General features: G+C 35.1%; 1 protein-coding gene across 7 annotated transcripts in view; it reads left to right on the plus strand.

Moving 5' to 3' along the window:
- Nucleotides 1-20,239, plus strand: part of ERBIN (erbb2 interacting protein) — a 114,012-nt gene that overhangs the window by 58,344 nt on the left and 35,429 nt on the right. For all 7 annotated transcript variants that reach the window (XM_060092972.1, XM_060092969.1, XM_060092970.1 and 4 more), the window contains 10 exons: nucleotides 1,688-1,766; nucleotides 3,243-3,332; nucleotides 5,447-5,503; nucleotides 9,650-9,713; nucleotides 12,364-12,438; nucleotides 14,474-14,618; nucleotides 15,905-15,977; nucleotides 16,280-16,409; nucleotides 16,736-16,851; nucleotides 18,322-18,391. In XM_060092972.1, coding sequence (XP_059948955.1) covers nucleotides 1,688-1,766; nucleotides 3,243-3,332; nucleotides 5,447-5,503; nucleotides 9,650-9,713; nucleotides 12,364-12,438; nucleotides 14,474-14,618; nucleotides 15,905-15,977; nucleotides 16,280-16,409; nucleotides 16,736-16,851; nucleotides 18,322-18,391 — 899 coding nt within the window. The remainder of the gene's footprint in view (nucleotides 1-1,687; nucleotides 1,767-3,242; nucleotides 3,333-5,446; nucleotides 5,504-9,649; nucleotides 9,714-12,363; nucleotides 12,439-14,473; nucleotides 14,619-15,904; nucleotides 15,978-16,279; nucleotides 16,410-16,735; nucleotides 16,852-18,321; nucleotides 18,392-20,239) is intronic.

Below are 20,239 nucleotides of genomic sequence, written 5' to 3' on the forward strand. Positions count from 1 at the left end.
CCAGGTGTATAGGATTTCCCTTAATTTGGATTTGTTTGATGTTTGCTTATGATTCAATTCAGGTTGGGTGTTTGGGGCAGGAACACAACAGTAGATGCTGCACCCCTTCTCAGTGCGTCTTAAGATTAGTTGCCCCGTGATGATGCTGTTAAATGCTGATGCTAACTTTGAAAGTTTAAGTGGTGCCTATGAGATTTCTTCACTTTTTCCCCCTCTTAAAATTAATAAGTATTTTGGGGAGAGAAACTTTGAGACTATATAAATGCATACTGTTTTTCTTCATTCTTTAACCCACTAATTTTAGCATCCATTGATGAGTTTTTTTTTTTTTTTGCGGTATGCGGGCCTCTCACTGTTGTGGCCTCCCCCGTTGCGGAGCACAGGCTCCGGACGCGCAGGCTCTGGACGCGCAGGCCCAGCGGCCATGGCTCACGGGCCCAGCCGCTCCGCGGCATATGGGATCCTCCCAGACCGGGGCACGAACCCGTATCCCCTGCATCGGCAGGCGGACTCTCAACCACTTGCGCCACTAGGGAGGCCCCATTGATGAGTTTTGACTGATCAGTTATTACTGTAATACTTGCCAGTTGATGATTTTGTATCATTCATTTTTCATTATCTGAAATTCTATACTTGGGCACTGTAGTAAACTTGCTTAGGATCATACGTCAATGAAGTTGAAAGAGCTATAAATGATCCTTTAGTGTCAGCCCCTTTGATATACATGTTATGTTAGTGGAGGAGTGAGTCTTATAACAGAATTTTTTGAATATTTTTTAAAGTTATTAATTCGTATTCCTCTAGTCTAGATTAGAACGGTACTACTTAAAGTTTCTCTATGGATTGTTGCTAGTTCACAAATTATTGTTGCTATATTTTTGCTAAGATAAGTTGAAGAGATAAGATTAAGTGCTAAGAAACTTCTACCAAAATTTGACTTGTCACATTTGTGTTGTATTTTACAGAAGTATTTGTGTACAACTGCGTCAGGCATATCCACTGGCATATCTGATACATATTTTCTACCTCTTCTGTCTTCAGCTTTGCTTTCAGCTTTGTTATCATGTATGTATTAGGGACCAGCTCAGTCTGGAGCCCAGCAATTAAGAAGTAATGCCTCTTTTTATACACACTACTATATAAAAAATAGATAACCAATAAGAACCTACTGTATAGCACAGGGAACTCTTCTTAATACTCTGTAATGACCTATATGGGAAAAGAATCTAAAAAAGAGTAGATATATATATATATGTATCACTGACTTATTTTACTCTACAGCAGAAACTGACACAACATTGTAAATCAACTATACTCCAATAAAAATTTTAAAAAAATTAATGCCTCTTTTTATATGAAAAAACAAAGAATGCTTAATTGTTCTGAATTTTGTGTCCTTAATACCACATAGAGAAGGCACTGATTTTCAGAAGAGCTGGGAGAAGGAAAGGAAGGCAAAACTAAACAAGATAATTAGCAGTAGTCATAAAGAGGCAAAAGAGCGAAGAGAAATGGTTGTACAGATGGTTCTGTTCGTTTGACGTTGGTGGTGTCAGTTTATCAAGAATCTGCTCAGTTGGTAAATTTTGAATCTGAAAAGTGTACATTAATTATTAATATCATTATGATTTTTTCCTTTGTAATAGATTCTTTTCACTTGATCATTGATTATTTGTTCATTTTCTAGGAATACAGGAGTTTCCAGAAAATATAAAAAATTGTAAAGTTTTGACAATTGTGGAGGCCAGTGTAAATCCTATTTCCAAGTGAGTTCTCTGTTGAATTAAAAGTTACCTTTGTGAATAAAGCAGTATGATATAGTAGAATATTACTTTCTACATTTTAATGAACAGTTAATACCAATCTGAGATCTGCACAAAATTTTAGTTAGATTAAAAAGGAGCCTTTTAATTACTCTTTCTAACTCCATATATTACAGAGGTAAATTTGACATCCATACAGATAAGGCAAGTGCTTTTCCCCAAGTCTCACAGATAGTAAATGTCAGAAATGAGACTAGAATCCAGGTCTCCTAGCTCAGTGTTACTTGCACAATATAAAAATGTCTTCACCTGCAAATCCAATGTGTGTGGCATACTCAAACTTTTGAAAAGAGTAAAAGAAACCAAAAGGTCAAAAAGGTAAAAACAACAAAAAAAGGGAATAGCCATGTGATTGGTTATACTATATACCAGAGGTCACATATATTCTTTTATGATGGTAATGGCTTTAAGCAGAATGCTTTCTTAGCACCAAAGCTGTTAAATTTTGCAAAAATGTAATGATGAAGCAAAAGGTGAATAGTGTGAAGCATAGCTTAGTATAGCTAAGTTGAAAGTTGAAACCAGCTTTCACATAGTACAGTATTGTATTTAACGAGTTTTTCCAAACATAGGCAAACATGTAAAGGACAAACATGTAAAGATGATGTTCTACCTTCATCTGAAAATATTGCTCTAGCATAAAGTTCTAGATTTGTAATTTCTTTTGTAAGCCAGAGGAAATAAAAGTAAAGCTACTTATAGGTTTTAAAATTATCTTAAATGTCATTCAGCTTTTAATATTATTTCTTTCCATTTGGTAATTATAAAATTATACAATCTTTATTTGATTATTTAGGGACCAAATATTGAAATTGAAAATAATCTAAACCAGTGTTTCTCAAATAGGGACTGTTTTGCTCTTACGGCTATTTGGGAAATTCTAGAGACATTTTTTGGTTTTCACAACTTGTGGTGGTGGACAGTGCTGCTGGCTTCTAGTGGGTCAGAGGCTAGGGTTGCTGTTAAACATCCTACAATGCAGAAGACAGCCTCCTGACAACACAGAATTATCCAGCCCCAAAAGTCAATACTGTCAAAGTTTAGAATTCTTTGTCTAGTCCTTTGGATTGGTGTTAGATAAGGTGAATTTCAAGAGTGTCTGCTGATATATCATAGTCATGGCCTGAATACATTTCTGTGTGTTGTGGCTCATTCATGGTTGACTGTTATGTGCAGATTTTATCTTATTGGGACAAATATTGCCTCACTTCCTTTTAAAAAATGATGAAGGTGTAAACATTGAAACAGGTAAGTTATTATAAAAGGCAAATCTCAATTTGAGGATCACTCATAAAAGTGAAGAGGTGACTGTTATCTGTTAAGAACATGTGTTGGTTAGACAGTTTCTTAGACAGATTTTAATAAGAGACTAAAATTCTGTATATGAATTAAATTTAAACTCTGGTTTATTTTACATAGGCTTCCTGATGGATTTTCTCAGCTGTTAAACCTAACCCAGTTATATCTGAATGACGCTTTCCTTGAGTTCTTGCCAGCTAATTTTGGCAGGTAAGTTACAATTTCTTCTAAAACCTTCTCTTGTTTGCTCTTGTAAAGTTTACAAAACTACAAGTTACTTTAGTAATACTATTAATTACAGTTTCATAGGCTCTTCTTTTGTAATTATTTCCAAGCATTGTAGTTTTTATAGTTTCTTTAGAACTTGTTATTTTGTCTTGGAATTTATTTTCCCAAGTAGAAATAAGCAGTGAAAATTTAAAAGAAAAACGTAATTTAACACTTGGTTTTAAAGTATGTAAAAATAGGGAGTTTATTTAAATCGGGATAATTTTTGCATATTTGAGATAAAATGCTTTATTCTTAGCACTTACACATTTTTAAAAATCATCTAATGATTGGTTTATCTGTCTTCACTGGAATCAAAGTTCTGGAGAAAAGAAAAATGTGTTTCTGGGGTCCACCCCATTGCTCCCTGCTTGAACTTAGACCAATTCTTGTCATACTGTAGTCCCTGAATAATTTTTCTAATGGAAAAATGAATCAGTAAATGAACAATAGGTATCAAATTATTACTGTGTTTAGATTAATTGCTAGAGAAAATGCTATCCAAATACATGTAAATATGGTAGTCATCTTTTTGTCTTGAAGACAAAAACCATATCTCACTTGTATGTGAAATCTTAAAAAACCCACCAAAACCCCAAGCTCATAGATACCAGAGAAAAGATTGGTGGTTGCCAGAGGTGAGGGGGCAGGGGTGGGCAAAATGGGTGAAGGTGGTCAAAAGGTACAAACTTCCAGTTATAAAATAAACAAATCATGGGGATGTAATGTACAGCATTGTGACTATAGTTAACCATACTGTATTGTGTGGTATTTGAAAGTTTCTAAGAGAATAGATCTCAAAAGTTCTCATCTCAAGGAAAAAAAAATTTTTGTAACTGTGTATAGTGACAGATGTTAACTAGACTTTTTGTGGTGACCATTTCACAATATAGTTGACCCTGGAACAATGCATGGATTAGGGGTGCTGATCTTCCACACAGTCAAAAATCCGCATATGACTTATAGTTGGCCCTCCATATCTGTAGTTCCTTAGTATCCAAGGTTCCAAATCCACAGATTGAACCAACCACAGATCGTGTGGTACCATAGTATTTACTGTTGAAAAAAATCTGTGTATAAGTGGATTCGCACAGTTCAAACCCATGTTGTTCAAGGGTCAGCTATGGGCCGGCTTTAGCTCAGGCGGTTACTCTGTCCCATTGGAATTCTGATGCCTATGTTGTTCAAGGGTCAACTGTACATACAAATATCGAATCATTATGTTGTACACCTGAAACTAACAATGTTGTTTGTCAATTGTATTTCAAAAAAGAAAAAAGAATTTTGGGTGTCGTTGCAGTCCAGTGACTGTCCTATGGGAACCACATTATAATGCTTTATATACTTACATACATACACACATATATGTATGTATGTACGCACATATGTATATACACACGTGTGTATGTGTATACATATATGCATGTCATGTACTTGTCAGATTTCTCTTCTGTATCTGGTATTTGGACCACTTTTTAAAATTGAAATGTATTTGACATGTAACACTGTGTAAGTTTAAAGTATACAGCCTGCTGACTTCATAAGTTGTATGTTGTAATATGATTGCTGTTGTAGCATTGGTGAGCACCTCTGGACCAGTTCATCTACTCATTTATCCTCTAATTTTATTGGAATGTGCGTCACTGAAGTGCCAGAGGATTTTCTCCTTTTCCATGTCCCCTTGTGTTTCTTTATTTTTCTCTCTCAGAGCTCAACCCTAGAGTTAAATTATTGTTCTCTAATCTACTAATGACTAATAATCTGGGAAGGTTTTTCCAGAAAAATGCATGAAGTTTGTTAGAATGGATATTAGGGGGCAGTTATTTTGTGCTTTGGATACGTCAAGAAGTGTTTATCCCCCCCCCCCCATTAATTCTGAGGAGCAAAATAGTCTTTTCTTCCTTTATATTTCTGTGTAATTTTTAATACAATATTCTGCACGTTGTAATTACACAGTAAATATTGGTTGCTTTAAAATTTTAGAGGATTGCATTAATTTGTTAATTAAATTCTTTATCTTTGTCATACATGCTTGATTTATTTTATTTGTTTTGCAGATTAACTAAACTCCAGATATTAGAACTTAGAGAAAACCAGTTGAAAATGTTGCCAAAGTAAGTAAAGGTGCTATCCTTTGTGAAATTTAGTTTAGAATTTTAAATTCTTAAATCCTTAGAGAAATATTAACTTTTTAATATCTAAAATGTGAGTGCAAATTATTTTAAAAGACTGACATTTGTGGTCTTTGTATATTAATTAGTGGTGTTCAATATAAAAATCTGTATATCTGTTGGTATTTAATAGTGATTTCATAGCTTTCTGGAACTCAGTCTCGTGTGACAAAAGTCAGAATAATAAGTATGTAAAGCCCGCCTGAGTCCCAAATTAAGATCCCCGTTCCTATACTAGAGCTCTTACATAGTACTCATTAGATTCATAAGGTCTTCATGTAAAGTCTGGTAACTCTTAAGTTTTCAGAACTTGTTTGGTTTTAGTCTGTTGTAAATTGGAAATGGGATGGAGGGCCCCCTACTGGTAAGCTAACATCAGGAGGAGATGGCAGTCCAAGAGCAAATAAGATAAAACTAAAACAGATAAACAAACCCAAAATGCACTGGTCTATGTCCATTTATTGAAGAAATGTCTTAAAACACCCTGATTCACTGCTGCATTTTTACAGTTTAGGTAATGGCAAACTACAGACCGGTTAAATCTGTCCCAGAGCCTACTTTTTGTAAATAGTTTCACGAGAACCACATTCATTCATTTACATATTGTCTGTGGCTGCTTTTGCTCTACAGTGGTAGAGTCAAGTAGTTGTGACAGAGACTTTATGCAAAGCCTAAAATATCTGACCCTTACAGAAAACTTCTCAGACTCCTGTTGTAGTTTATTTGTCAAGAGTTGTCACCTCTTGATAGAAGCATCTTCATTTCTCCAGGAGTTAGTTGTTCTGTTTACTCAACTTCTATAGCATTTTACTTATATCTGTTACGACATTTACTGCATTAGCCTAATTCTTAAAATACATTTTACTCTTGTCTTACCTGGCCAGCATATTCCCATTGGCACATGTACTTGGTTCTTCCTCCTCCCTATCCCCACCCCCCCATGAGTGTAACGCTTTGAGGGCAAGGAGCATATCTGGTTTTGATTCCCAAAAGACTGGATTGATTAGAGTTTATGGTGATGGTTGTGAGTATAAAGTGGGAATTATCCATATTAAAATTCAAAAAGGTTTAAATTTTTACAGATTTGTTATTGGCATTGATGACTCCTTAGCTCAGAACTTGACTGCTAAGAGATTTGAATAAACAAGGTGTAAATTGTTTACTGAAACATCTAAGCCTACAATTAATATGGTGTCTCTGATACCATAGGTTAATTCACTTATTTTAACTCCTTCTACTTTAAGTCTTTATTTAACTTCAGATTGGGCTCTCTCAGTGTATTTGCAAATATAATTCTTTACTGCTTTCTTTTTAAGACATGATTAAAATATTTGAGGCCTCACAAACTGAAGAGGCCACAGTTTTATGTGTTAGGAAAGTCATGTGCATTCAGTTTATGTGAGTGGACCTTTTTTTTTTTTTTTTTTTTTTTTTTTTTTTTTTTTTTTTTTGCGACACGCGGGCTTCTCACTGTTGTGGCCTCTCCCGTTGCGGAGCACAGGCTCCGGACGCGCAGGCTCAGCAGCCATAGCTCACGGGCCCAGCCGCTCCACGGCACGTGGGATCCTCCCGGACCGGGGCACAAACCCGTGTCCCCTGCATCGGCAGGTGGACTCTCAACCACTGCGCCACCAGGGAAGCCCATGAGTGGACCTTTTTATGATCCAAGATTAGAACAGTGGGAAAGCTGTTTTAAATACGCAGTTAAATGGAATTTAATACCGTGTTAATACTGGAGAGCACAGTACAAAGAACACAAAGGATGTATATTTTTCCTCTGAGACAGAAGAGAAGGTAAAAATGAGTTAAATACAAAGGAATTTTAGAGACAAACAGGATGAAATTTGAGGGATATTGTATTCACTTTCTCCTTGAAGTAGGAAGCTGGATCTTAAATGAATAGATGTAAAAGTGAAATGAAAATGAAAAGATGAAATCTTGTGTCTTAGATTTTTGAGGTGTATGAGTGGGACCAAAGTTGCCAATGTTAGCTACAGCAAGTTGCGATGGAGATGCTTTTAGAATTTAACAATGTATTTCCTCTTTTTTATTACATATCTGTGTCATTCACATTTTCCTAAATCAGTTTTAAAACTTAAATTTCTAACGATATTGTTTGTAATTGAATTTTCTAGTGTACTACTTTTCTTTTTTTTTTTTGCGGTACGCGGGCCTCTCACTGTTGTGGCCTCTCCCGGTGCGGAGCACAGTCTCCGGACGCGCAGGTTCAGCGGCCACGGCTCACGGGCCCAGCTGCTCCGCGGCATGTGGGATCTTCCGGGACCCGGGCACAAACCCGTGTCCCTTCCATCGGCAGGCGGACTCTCAACTACTGTGCCACCAGGGAAGCCCTGCACTGCTTTTCTTTTTGTACCCTTTTTAAAAAATAACTTACCCTTGTTGGTATAAAGTGTTTAATTGCTGCATGTGAATTTTCTGTTACCTTGTCATTATAAGAATACTGAATTAAGAAAAATGAGACCATGTTTTCTTCTTTCAATCTTACCCTCTCATCACAGCCCTCTTTACCTTTCTCACACATCAACCTGGTATAGTATTATGGACATAGGAGTTATTATCTAGTCTTTCTTGAGAAGGATCCTGGAGACACCTTTTCGCTTTGTTATAAAGCAAATTGGAACTAATTTACAGGTTTTCAGGACAAAGACAGATGTGAGTAAGGGAGGTAGAATTATAGTACCTCATAGAACCTGAGAATAGGCACTCAGTAAATCAGAGTTAAATAAAGCAGCTTTGAGAAAAATTGGTGTTGGGAGATGAATTAAATTAGTGTTGATAGAATGGCATATTTTAAATGGAAGGGTTAGGGAAAATTAGCTTTCTCTAATGGTCAGTAACATGATTACATTACAATTATGATATGTATTCTTATTTTTTTTTCACTAAAAAGCCAGATAAATTTAATCAAGTTTTATTTTACTTATTATTGTTAATTTGTTGAATTTCAAGAGAAGATAAAAATAATCTGGGTTCTTGTGTCATAATTTAAGGAGTCTGTTGGTTTTTAATGGTGTTAATTTCCTAATTAACATATTGATATATTGATAATATGATTGTATTTTGCCATTATTTTGTCATATCCTAAAAAAAATTTAATGTGTTCCTAGGGAGTTCCCTGGTGGTCTAGTGGTTAGGATTTGGTGCTTTCGCTGCTGTGGCCCAGGTTCAATCCCTGGTTGGGGAACTCCGCAAGCCATGCGGCACTGCCAAAAAAAATTTTTTTAATTAAAAATTAGAAAAAAAATTAATATAGTTCCTTATCTGGGTAGCTGGTAGCACCTCAACCTATTAAATAATAGGTTTTTCTAAAAATAATAATTTAAGAATATAAATATGTGTTTGAATTAATTAGAAATTAGTTTAGTTTCAAAAGTGCCTTCATTGAAGGAGCTATAAAAATACAGCTTAGTTTATTTCATCATGAAATCAGTTTGTACATTCTTCAAGTTTCTGTAGTTGCAGAGATATGTTGGTATTAAGTTGGAAGTTAAAAATGGTATATTGTAGCTTTAATTTAAAATAAATGCAGTCTACGAATTATATTTGTGATTCATGTAAAACTTTATTTTGAATTGTATTGAATTTAATTTGAAAATGTGGGGAACAATGTAATATTTACTGTTCTTGGAATTTTGAATGTTAATTTCCAGTTAATTAAAGTTTTACAAATATATCACCAGTCTTGAAAAATGGTAATTCATATGAAGCTGCCAAACAATCTAATCATTAGTTAATTTATACTATTTGAAAATTTATTTTGTGGAGAAAATGGAAAATCAGTTACTCGTATTCTGGACTGGGGGTTTAAATTTACTGTAGTTACTTCTTAAGAATAGAAATAACCTGATGAGAAGGCAAAATTAGAGAATAATTGATAACTTATTTCATTTTATTTAGAAATTAAATATGACTTTTTTCTTAGAAAATTACTGTTTTTATTTTATCAACATTTGAAAGCCTGTATGTTATTAGATAATACATAAGAATATTTTACACTATAAATTTTAAAAGATCCCATGTAATTGATATTTTTGTATACTTAATTCTTTATTAATCCATTGTGCATAGAACCATGAATAGACTGACCCAGCTGGAAAGACTGGATTTGGGAAGTAATGAATTCACAGAAGTGGTAAGTTCTCACCAACCTCACTATCCATAAGTCTTTTCATTTGGTCAAGAGCAAAATGTGAAAATTAATGTGTTTATTTCTCTGCATTTGTAAAGTATAAAATTGGATAAAGGTATACACATATTTTAGGGAGACAAGATATGAACTTTTTTTTTTTTTTTTTTGCGGTACGTGGGCCTCTCACTGTTGTGGCCTCTCCCGTTGTGGAGCACAGGCTCAGGACGCACAGGCTCAGCGGCCATGGCTCATGGGCCCAGCCGCTCCACGGCATGTGAGATCTTCCCAGACCGGGGCACGAACCCGTGTCCCCTGCATCGGCAGGCGGACTCTCAACCACTGCACCACCAGTGAAGCCCAAGATGTGAAAATTTTTAACAGGGAAAATTAAACAGATAACATCTGAAAGGAGTGAGGGTAAAAATGTAAAATTAATGAGAAACCCATAGAAAAGGTATTTAAAAGTTTTTAGGCACAGGAAGTAGAAACTTCGAAAGATTATAAGGGAAAAAGTTTCATCAGACTAGAAGGCATCAGGAAAAGTACTTGTGAGTCAAAAATAACTCCATGGGAGTATTGCTTAGGAATTTACTCAGTGATAAAGTACTTCTCTATAATTTTACTTAATAGCTAAAAGGAAAACATTGAGTGAAACAACTATTATTTTCGAGTTGGTAATGAGACCTCAGGATCGTGTTTTTGCTTTGTATGCAAAGTAGTATGATGCTAAATCAAAAAGGAAAGAAGTATGTAAGCAGTTTTTTGTCTTCAGTCATTGCTCCAAGAGAACTCAGAAAAATAAGCTAGATTTTTTTTTTTTTTTTTTTTTTTGCGGTTCAGGGTCCTCTCACTGTTGTGGCCTCTCTCGTTGCGGAGCACAGGCTCCGGACGCGCAGGCTCAGCAGCCATGGCTCACGAGCCCAGCCGCTCCGCGGCATGTGGGATCTTCCCGGACCGGGGCACGAACCCATGTCCCCTGCATCGGCAGGTGGACTCTCAACCACCACGCCACCAGGGAAGCCCCCTAAGCTAGATATTTTTTTGAAGAGGAATTCATTAAGAATATCATCATCATTAAAATTTTTACATTATGTTTACAAGCTCGTTTTTTTAAATTGCTGTTAAGTTCCAAATGATAGTCTTTTTTTTTTTTTTTTTGTGGTACGCGGGCCTCCCACTGCCGTGGACTCCCCCGCCGCGGAGCACAGGCTCCGGACGCGCAGGCTCAGCGGCCACGGCTCATGGGCCCAGCCGCTCCGTAGCATGTGGAATCCTCCCAGACTGGGGCATGAACCCGCATCCCCTGCATCGGCAGGCGTACCCTCAACCACTGCACCACCAGGGAAGCCCCCAAATGATCGTCTTAAGAACAAGAATTTCTCAGCACCACCAGCTGCATGATTGCCCTTTGGATATTGTATTGTACATTTGCTCACTAAATAGACAGCGTTTCAGCTGAAGTCACTGGAGGAGCATGGTGGTTTTGGGTATCACATTTTTTTTCTAAAATATGCTATTTTATATCCTTTATTATATTTTAATTGAAGCTGGTATATGATGACTTTTACTCTGTGTTGTAGAAGTTTTTATTCCTTGTGAAAAAAATATTCTGTGCTTCCTAAATTATCTAACTGTTGTACATTTTCTCAATATTTGTCTTATATGTATTAATCTATTTCCATATTAACTATTTGAAAATTCTAAATTATTGTTTATTTTATGAATCAGAGCATCATTCAGAATCATTAGTTTTAGTACCATTTCCATCTTCCAACATTACACATTAAAAAAAAAATACTGTTAGAATTGTAACAGGTAAAGCACAGAAAGAGATTTCTTTTAATACAATTTAAACCTAGAATTCTTACGTATACTTAATGTTAACAGTAAATCTGAATGACATGCCTTTTATGTATTACTCATGTTATTATGGTGATTAGATATGATGACACTCCATGCCATCACACTGTCAATGATTGGACACAGGTTTGTGGGATGACAGAAATATCTTCAAAGGATGCATTCAGAAGAGCCTCCAAGGGTGAATACCAATACCTAAGAGCAAATTTTGCCTGAATACCAAAGTCCACTACATCTTTTTAATTTTTTGGTCCTCAACATCATGTTATGAATAGTATTCTACCATGTAATTGCAGGAAGCTGAAAATAACACAATACGCTTATCATATGATTTTGCCTTGGTTTACTTACCTTTCCCTTATTATTGGACTTTTAGGATGTATATTGCCTTATTTCTTTTTTCCTCCCTCTAGGTTATCAGAGAATATCTTTTTGTTTGTTTGTTTTGTTTTTTAAGATTCCCTAAAAGTCTACATCTTTTTACAGATAATGATTGAGAGTATCTTTTTATTGTATTCTTGAAAATAATGGGTCTTGTTTTATTTATTAATTGTATAAATACTTGAGCCTGTTATGTAATCAAAAGCTTAAAGGAGTTTTATGTAATCTGTTATGGAATATCTGTTTAGTAATATTTGTGTAATAGCTATAATATAGTGGAAAGGCTTGAGTCTTGGCTCTGCTTTTTTTTAAAAGTGAAACTTATCATTAGAAATTCCCAGGGGAGCTTCTTTTGCCAAATAAATATATTCAAGTAAATTAATATATTCCCCCTTCCCCCCAATCTAAATAGCCTGAAGTACTTGAGCAGCTAAGTGGATTGAAAGAATTTTGGATGGATGGTAATAGACTGACTTTTATTCCAGGGGTACGTATATCAAATTTTAAAGACTTTCCTTATTGCTGTCTGTCCTTTGCATTTTTATGAGTTACACATTTTCAAATAAGTTTTAATTAGTTTAAAAATGATTACTTAATTCTTAATACTGTTAGATAGAAGCAAATTACATTTTTTAAAATTGTCAACACATTCCTTTTTTTTTTTTTTTACAATGTTGTGTTAGTTTCAGGTGTACAGTAAAGTAAGTCAGTTATACCTATACGTATATCCACTCTTTTTTAGATTCTTTTCCCATATAGGTCATTACAGAGCATTGAGTAGAGTTCCCTGTGCTAATCAGTGGATCCTTATATGATATTTGTCTTTCTCTGTCTGACTTAGTTCACTCAGTGTGACAATCTCTAGGTCCATCCATGTTGCTGCAAATGCCATTGTTTCATTCTTTTTTATGGCTGAGTAATATTCCATTGTATATATGTACCACATTTTCTTTATCCATTCCTCTGTTGATGGACATTTAGGTTGCTTCCATGTCTTGGCTGTTGTAAATAGTGCTGCAGTGAACATTGGGGTGCATGTATCTTTTTTTTATAAATCTACTTATTTGGCTGTGTTGGGTCTTTGCTGCTGCACGCGGGCTTTCTCTAGCTGTGGCAAGCGGAGGCTACTCTTTGTTGTGGTGTGTGAGCTTCTCATTGCAGTGGCTTCTCGTTGCAGAGAACAGGCTCTAGGCACGCGGGCTTCAGTACTTGCGGCACGTGGGCTCTAGAGCGCAGGCTCAGTAGTTGTGGCGCATGGGCTTAGTTACTGTGCGGCATGTGGGATCTTCCCGGACCAGGGCTCGAACCCATGTCCCCTGCATTGGCAGGCGGATTCTTAACCACTGCGCCACCAGGGAAATCCCCATGTATCTTTTTGAATTATGGTTTTCTCTGGATATATGCCCAGGAGTGGGATTGCTGGATCGATACCATATTTAGAGAGCTAAATATGGTAGTTCTATATTTAGTTTTTTAAGCAACCTCCATACTGTTCTCCATAATGGTTGTACCAATTTACATTCCCACCAACAGTGTAGGAGGGTTCCCTTTTCTCCACACCCTCTCCAGCATATATTGTTTTTAGATTTTTTGATGATAGCCATTCTGACCAGTTTTGTAGAACTGGTTTTGTACAATCAAAATTGTAGTTTTGATTTGCATTTCTCTAATAATTAGTGATGTTGAGCATCTTTTCATGTGCTTTTTGGTCATTTGTATGTCTTCTTTGGCGAAATGTCCATTTAGATCTTCTGCCTATTTTTTGATTGGGTTTGTCAACACATTTCTTGATTAAAATTCTAAAATTTCTGTAATAAATTTTTGTAAAACACAGTTGACCCATGAACAACTCAAGGGTTGGGGGCACTGACCCTCTGTGCAGTCAAAAATCTGTGTATAACTTATAGTCAGCCCTCCCTATCTGAGATTCCTTCATTGTTATGGGACTCCTCCTCTGGATCTGCGGTTCTGCATCCACAGATTGAACCAACCACAAATAGTATAGTATTGTAGTATTTACTGTTGAAAAACATCCATGTGTAAATAGATTTGTGAAGTTGAAACCCGTATTGTTAAGGGTCAACTGTCACTCTCTCTTAATGCCATGGAGTGTGTCCTTCCCAGCAGTTGCAGTTGACTTTATATCTTATTTCATTTTGCCCAGGGAATTGTTGAAGTAAGCTAGTTTCTATGTAGTTTCTTAGCAGCTGACATTGTGTTCATTCTCAGACCTAAAGCCATACGAATCCCCATATTTGCTCTCCTCCTTGCAAATGATGGGCAGCTAAGTTCCCAAAGAAAAGTATATGTCTGTTGTCACTCTGCTGGGCTAACATTAGTAGGAGCTCTTAGCTTTATTACTGAATACATTACTAATAGCATTAAAAAAAATTATGAATCCTCTCATATAAATATTTAATTTTAAATTATAACTTGGCATTAGGTTTATTATCTAAACTTTTCACCACTTAGTGTTGATGGAGTCATTAGATTTCCTTTTTTTTTTTTTTTTTTACCTACAGTTTGTCGGTAGCTTGAAACAGCTCACATATTTGGATGTTTCTAAAAATAATATTGAAATGGTTGAAGAAGGAATTTCAGCATGTGAAAACCTTCAAGACCTCCTATTATCAAGCAATTCACTTCAACAACTGCCTGAGACTGTTGGTTTGTATTGCTGTCTAAATCATGTAATTAATGTTTGCTAATATAAAATATGAGAAACTTAATGCCATTGCTTGATTCAGACCTTCCATATATCAAATTTTATTTGTTATGAGATAGTTTCACTGTTCTCTGAAGTCATAGATCTTACTTGAATTTTTTTCTGATGTGATCAGTTATACAATTTACTCTTTTGTTGACATTACTGTTTTTCTTTAAGGAAATGTCATTTTTATCACTACAATAAAGTTTAAATTCTTTAAAAGAGTTTAATTTACCCAAATTTGGTTTAACTCTTGATCGTGGCCATTATCTAGTAACTTTTTTCAATCTTAACTACATTTTAGACTCACAAGAAGACAGCCAGATAAGCAAAATCCTACGAAAATCTATGCAGTTAACCCTTGAACAACAATGGTTAGGGGGCCAACCCTCTGCACAGTGGGAAAATCTCATATAATGTTAGTTGCACCTTTGTATCTGCATTCATTTCCTCCCTATCCATGGTTCTGCATCCATGTATTCAACCAACTGTGAGTCATGTAGTACTGTAGTATTTACTGTTGAAAAAAATCTTCATGTAAGTGGATCCATGCACTTTAAACCTGTGTTGTTCAACGGTCAACCGTGTTTGTGTAATTGTCTGATGATGCATAAAGGAAATTGAATTATCTTAACCAAAAACTTAAATCTTGGCATCTTCATGTTGTTTAAATATAAAAATAAGAATTATTTTTACATATTTTTCAATTGAATTACGTAACTGTTTTAGCTCAGGTTACATTTTGCAAACTCTACCATAATTTATTCAATACTTTTAATTTTAAATTAAACTCCATTTTTATTGTTTTAGTATATGTACAATATGTAGAATATATTGTTATACACGTAAGAAAACTATGGTCATAGTACCACTTCTTTAATCCATTGATACCATAAGCTTGTATTGTGTATCTTCACTGTGCTATCACGGCATTGTTTTAAGGAGCATGGCTACCACAGTGAGCAAAGGGAGACAAAAAATACATACTTTTATGAAGCTTACATTTTAGTGAGGGTTAAATCGATAAATATACACTACTGTTAAGAGGTAGTATGTATGTGAAAATTTAAATACAGGGTGAGGGAATAGAGAGTTGGTGGGGTTGGGGTGGTATCTTTTTTAGATATGTTGGTTTTTAAAAGTTCTTTATGATTCATGTCAAATGTAATATGTGCTCACATTGAGTGTTGGTTGACTTGATTCTAGTTCAAGATGGAAAATTGTATATTATTTCTTCCCTCAATAGGTTCATTGAAGAATGTAACAACTCTTAAAATAGATGAAAATCAGTTAATGTATCTACCAGACTCTATAGGAGGGTAAGATTTTTGTGTATTAATAGAACTAGAAGATTTTTCTTTCAGTTCAGCATGCCATATATTGTTTTCAGATAATTGTTAACATCTAAAGGAGATTCCAAAAACATTTAAATAAGCAGTTGGTTGCAGGTTGGGTTTATTTATAATGAAGACAGGCTGATTTTTTTTATAGGTGAACTTTAATGGAAGTAGATTTTCTCTAGGTTTGTTAAAGTCAAGTTCAAATAGTCATATGTTCTTAAGTTTTGAATGATATACAGGAAATCTTTTGTTAAAATATGTGCTTTCTTTTTTAATTAAAGGTTAGTGTCAATAGAAGAACTGGATTGTAGCTTCAATGAACTTGAAGCTTTGCCTTCATCTATTGGTCAGCTTACTAATATAAGAACGTTTGCTGCAGATCATAATTACTTACAACAGTTACCCCCAGAGGTACTGTATTTAAAATTTATTTTGAATTTTTATTTTTCTAATTATTAATTATAGCTATCCAGTGTGGTTTTCTTTATTTTCTTTCAGAAATAATTTTGTAAGTAACTAAGTTATTTATTTTCTGAATAATAATTAGCTATATTGATTTTCAAGAGATACCTAAATACTTTTCTTCATACATGGAAGTTAATAATTGAAAAGGGAAAATATAATTCCTTTTATAAATGAGAAGAGTATTTTTTATAACTTTGGAAAATGATACTTCACTTAATGTCTGTTAAGCAGTAGGCGAAGTTTTGATCCAGAGTTCTGTGTTTCTCTTTCAGATTGGAAGCTGGAAAAATATAACTGTGCTGTTTCTCCATTCCAATAAACTTGAGACACTTCCAGAGGAAATGGGTGATATGCAAAAATTAAAAGTCATTAATTTGAGTGATAATAGGTTTGTAACAATGTAATTCATCATTTGGTTTGTAGAAGACATCTACTGGATGAAATTAAAATTTCATTATATGTGTTAGAAAATCTAATGCATGTTTTTCTTTTCATATATATTTTTGTTTTTTTGTGTAGAATTTTCATTTGAAAGAATGATTTAATTTTACCTGATGTTAATTATCGTACTGTGGTTATTTGTCACATTTCATTTTTTGTTGACTTTAGCTTAATTATCTCCTTATAGTAGCCATTTTTATTTCTAAAGTCAGATCTTCACCTTAATACTGCTGTTGAACAAAGCAGCTTTTATTCTAATCTACTCCTTGTATTAATCTGGGCAAAGGTGTGATTAGACACCCACTCAAATATTTTTGGACAACACAGCCAAGGTATAGAGCAAAATAGATCACAAATTGGAACAGTGTTTAAGTTAACAGATTGTCCATAATTTTTTTCTGATGTAAAGATACTAATAGTGATAAAAGAACATTGTAAGGGCATTTTTACATTTTGCTTTTGTAGTATCTTACAAAGTATTCAAAACAGCCCTATAAAATAATAAATGGGTATTCCCATTTTTTGGAGGAGAAAATTAAGACTCAGATTTAAGGTGATTCACATAGCTTGTAAGATAGAGCTTTAATGTAAACTCAGTTTTCTGACTAGTTAGGGTATTCAAACTGTTCCATATCATTTAAGAAGAACTACTGTCCCTGCCCCCCCTTTTAAATTATTAATTATAGCTATCCAGTATGGTTGAAAATTAAATCCTTAAAATTAAATCCTTGTTTCAGTCCATACTTTGTCCCCTAAAACTAGAGCCCTAAGTTCCAGCACCCTAGGTTTCTAGAGACCTAGATTCCCTAGGTTCCTTGAAAGTTAGGCATAGAATAGATAGGCATAAGACAGAAGGTTTAAGTAGGGTGCTGTTCCAATTTAGCATTCTACTGAGTATTGCTATTACTTTGTTTTTACTCATTATAGTGTTAAAATAGTCTTCTTGAGTATGAAAGTGCTGGGTCACAATGAAATAAAAAGAGTGCAGTATTTATAACAAGCTCTTACTCAGAGTGGTTCCTATAACAGTCTGTTCTCTGTAAAGTCAAGTAAAACATCCAAAGCAATTTAATGAGACATTGTTTAATTTGTCCTTGCCTTTGCAGTAAGGTAGGGATAGTTACCAGTTTTTCTTAGCAGATAATTTTTTTGAGGTTATTAGATTATCCATTTTCCCCCCAATCAAATTGATTCAATTGAAGAATTATATTTTTTAAATTAATTCTTATAAAACTGAATAGTATTTTGTCTTATATCCTGTTCAAAGACCTATACTGGGTTTTCTCCTGAATTAAATGTTTTTCTCCTATTTTCATATGCAATAATATAACATTGTTTAGAAAACCATTAGATCTAGCTCTCATTTTAACATTTCTAATTTTTAAAGTTTAATTTTTGTTTGTATTTTTTCCCACAGATTAAAAAATTTGCCCTTTAGCTTTACAAAGCTACAGCAATTGACAGCTATGTGGCTCTCAGATAATCAGGTAGACATTCTGATTTTGTAAATTGATAGAATTCCAGTTATTCTATATGATTATGCATTCTAATTTACTTAGGATTATTTAACAGCAGTTCTAATCTGGTACACATGTAAAGACACATGTATAAGGAAAATACTGGAAAATACTTAGATACAGATAATTTTTTGTGAAATATGTGTAGATTCATGAATGGTAAGTCCTTTGGGGCTTGTCTAACTTCTATATCTGTAAAAAGATAGATTAGGACAGAGTTCTCCCTAACTTCTTAACATTTTTATAGAGACTCTCTGTGGCTTATATCTATATAAATTTGATAATTATGCTTCTAATCAAGCACTTTGACAAACCTTGAAGAAGTATTTCTAAGGAATTAAGACTTGTTCCTTGGACTTCCCTTTGTTTGACAAACATTTATTGAAAGCTTACGGTAGGACATGAACTGCTGTGGGAGCTGGAGTTATACTGATGAAGCAAATAGAATCTTCTTACATTCTCATTGAGTTTACATTCTCATGGGAGACAGAGGCAAAGAAGTAACTACATAATAATGTTTCAGAACTACAGAGAAAAAGTTTGATAGGCATTGGAACAACGCTGCTATTGGAACCCTGATAGCAGGGTTGGAGTAAACATCCTATTTTAGATAGAGTGATTTAGGAAGTATCTGTCTGAAGAAGGGAACAGTAAAGCAGATTCTCAAATGAAATTAAGAGTGAGCCATGCTGGGACTTCCCTCATGGGGCCGAGGTTAAGAATCCGCCTGCCAATGCAGGGGGACACGGGTTTGAGCCCTAATCCAGGAAGATCCCACATGCTGCGGAGCAACTAAGCCCGTGCACCACAACTACTGAGCAACTAAGCCCGTGCACCACAACTACTGAGCAACTAAGCCCATGCACCACAACTACTGAGCCTGCACTCTAGAGCCCGTGAGCCACAACTACTGAGCCCACGCGCCTAGAGCCCGTGCTCTGCAACAAAGAGAAGCCGCTGCAGTGAGAAGCCCGTGCACCACAACGAAGAGTAGCCCCCGCTCATCGCAGCTAGAGGAAGCCCACGTGCAGCAACAAAGACCCAATGCAGCCAAAAATAAATAAATAAAATAAATAAATTCAAAAAATAAAATAACTGACAGCTCCTTTCAAAAAAAAAATGAGTAGAAGGATTAAAGAAAGGGGAAGAGTGTTCTGGTTAGAAGGAATATCATGAGCCTAAGCACTTACTAATGAAGCAGTGTAGTATATTCAGTACCTCTACAAGTGGTTTTATAACTAGAGCATAACTTGTGAGATGGAAGAGTGGGACGTGAGTCCACAGAGGTAGACACAGATCAGGTCATGGAGGACCACATATGCCATACAAAGGAACTTGCGTTATATTTCAAGGATGGCAAATAGATTTTTTAAATCTTGTATGTCAACTTTGATAAATTATGATTTTTTTAAAGGATTCTAAGGTCATATTCAGGCTCAGTGGAAAATTGTTGTGATTAGGGTGACTGTAATTTATTGTCTATTTTAGGACACTTGATAGTGAAAGGGGCCTCTATGATAAGCGTCAGAATAGCATTTGTAAAATGGGAATGTCCCAGGAAACCTGGATGTTTGGTCATTATAGTCATGGTCAATTATTCATATATGTTATCAGTTTAAGAGAAGTGGTCCTGGGATTACATGTCAACCCTACTACAGGAGATAAGAAAGCTGCGTAACATATGAGCAGGCAAGTGGCATGATCAGACTGATACATTAGAAAGGCTTTGCAGGCTGCATTATGAAAGATGGATTTAGCAGCGGGTGGTGCCAAGTGGGAAGGCCAGAGAAGACCTATTGGAGGGCATTGCCATACTCA

The sequence above is a fragment of the Mesoplodon densirostris genome, chromosome 3, assembly GCF_025265405.1.
Source record: "Mesoplodon densirostris isolate mMesDen1 chromosome 3, mMesDen1 primary haplotype, whole genome shotgun sequence".
NCBI lineage: Eukaryota > Metazoa > Chordata > Mammalia > Artiodactyla > Ziphiidae > Mesoplodon > Mesoplodon densirostris.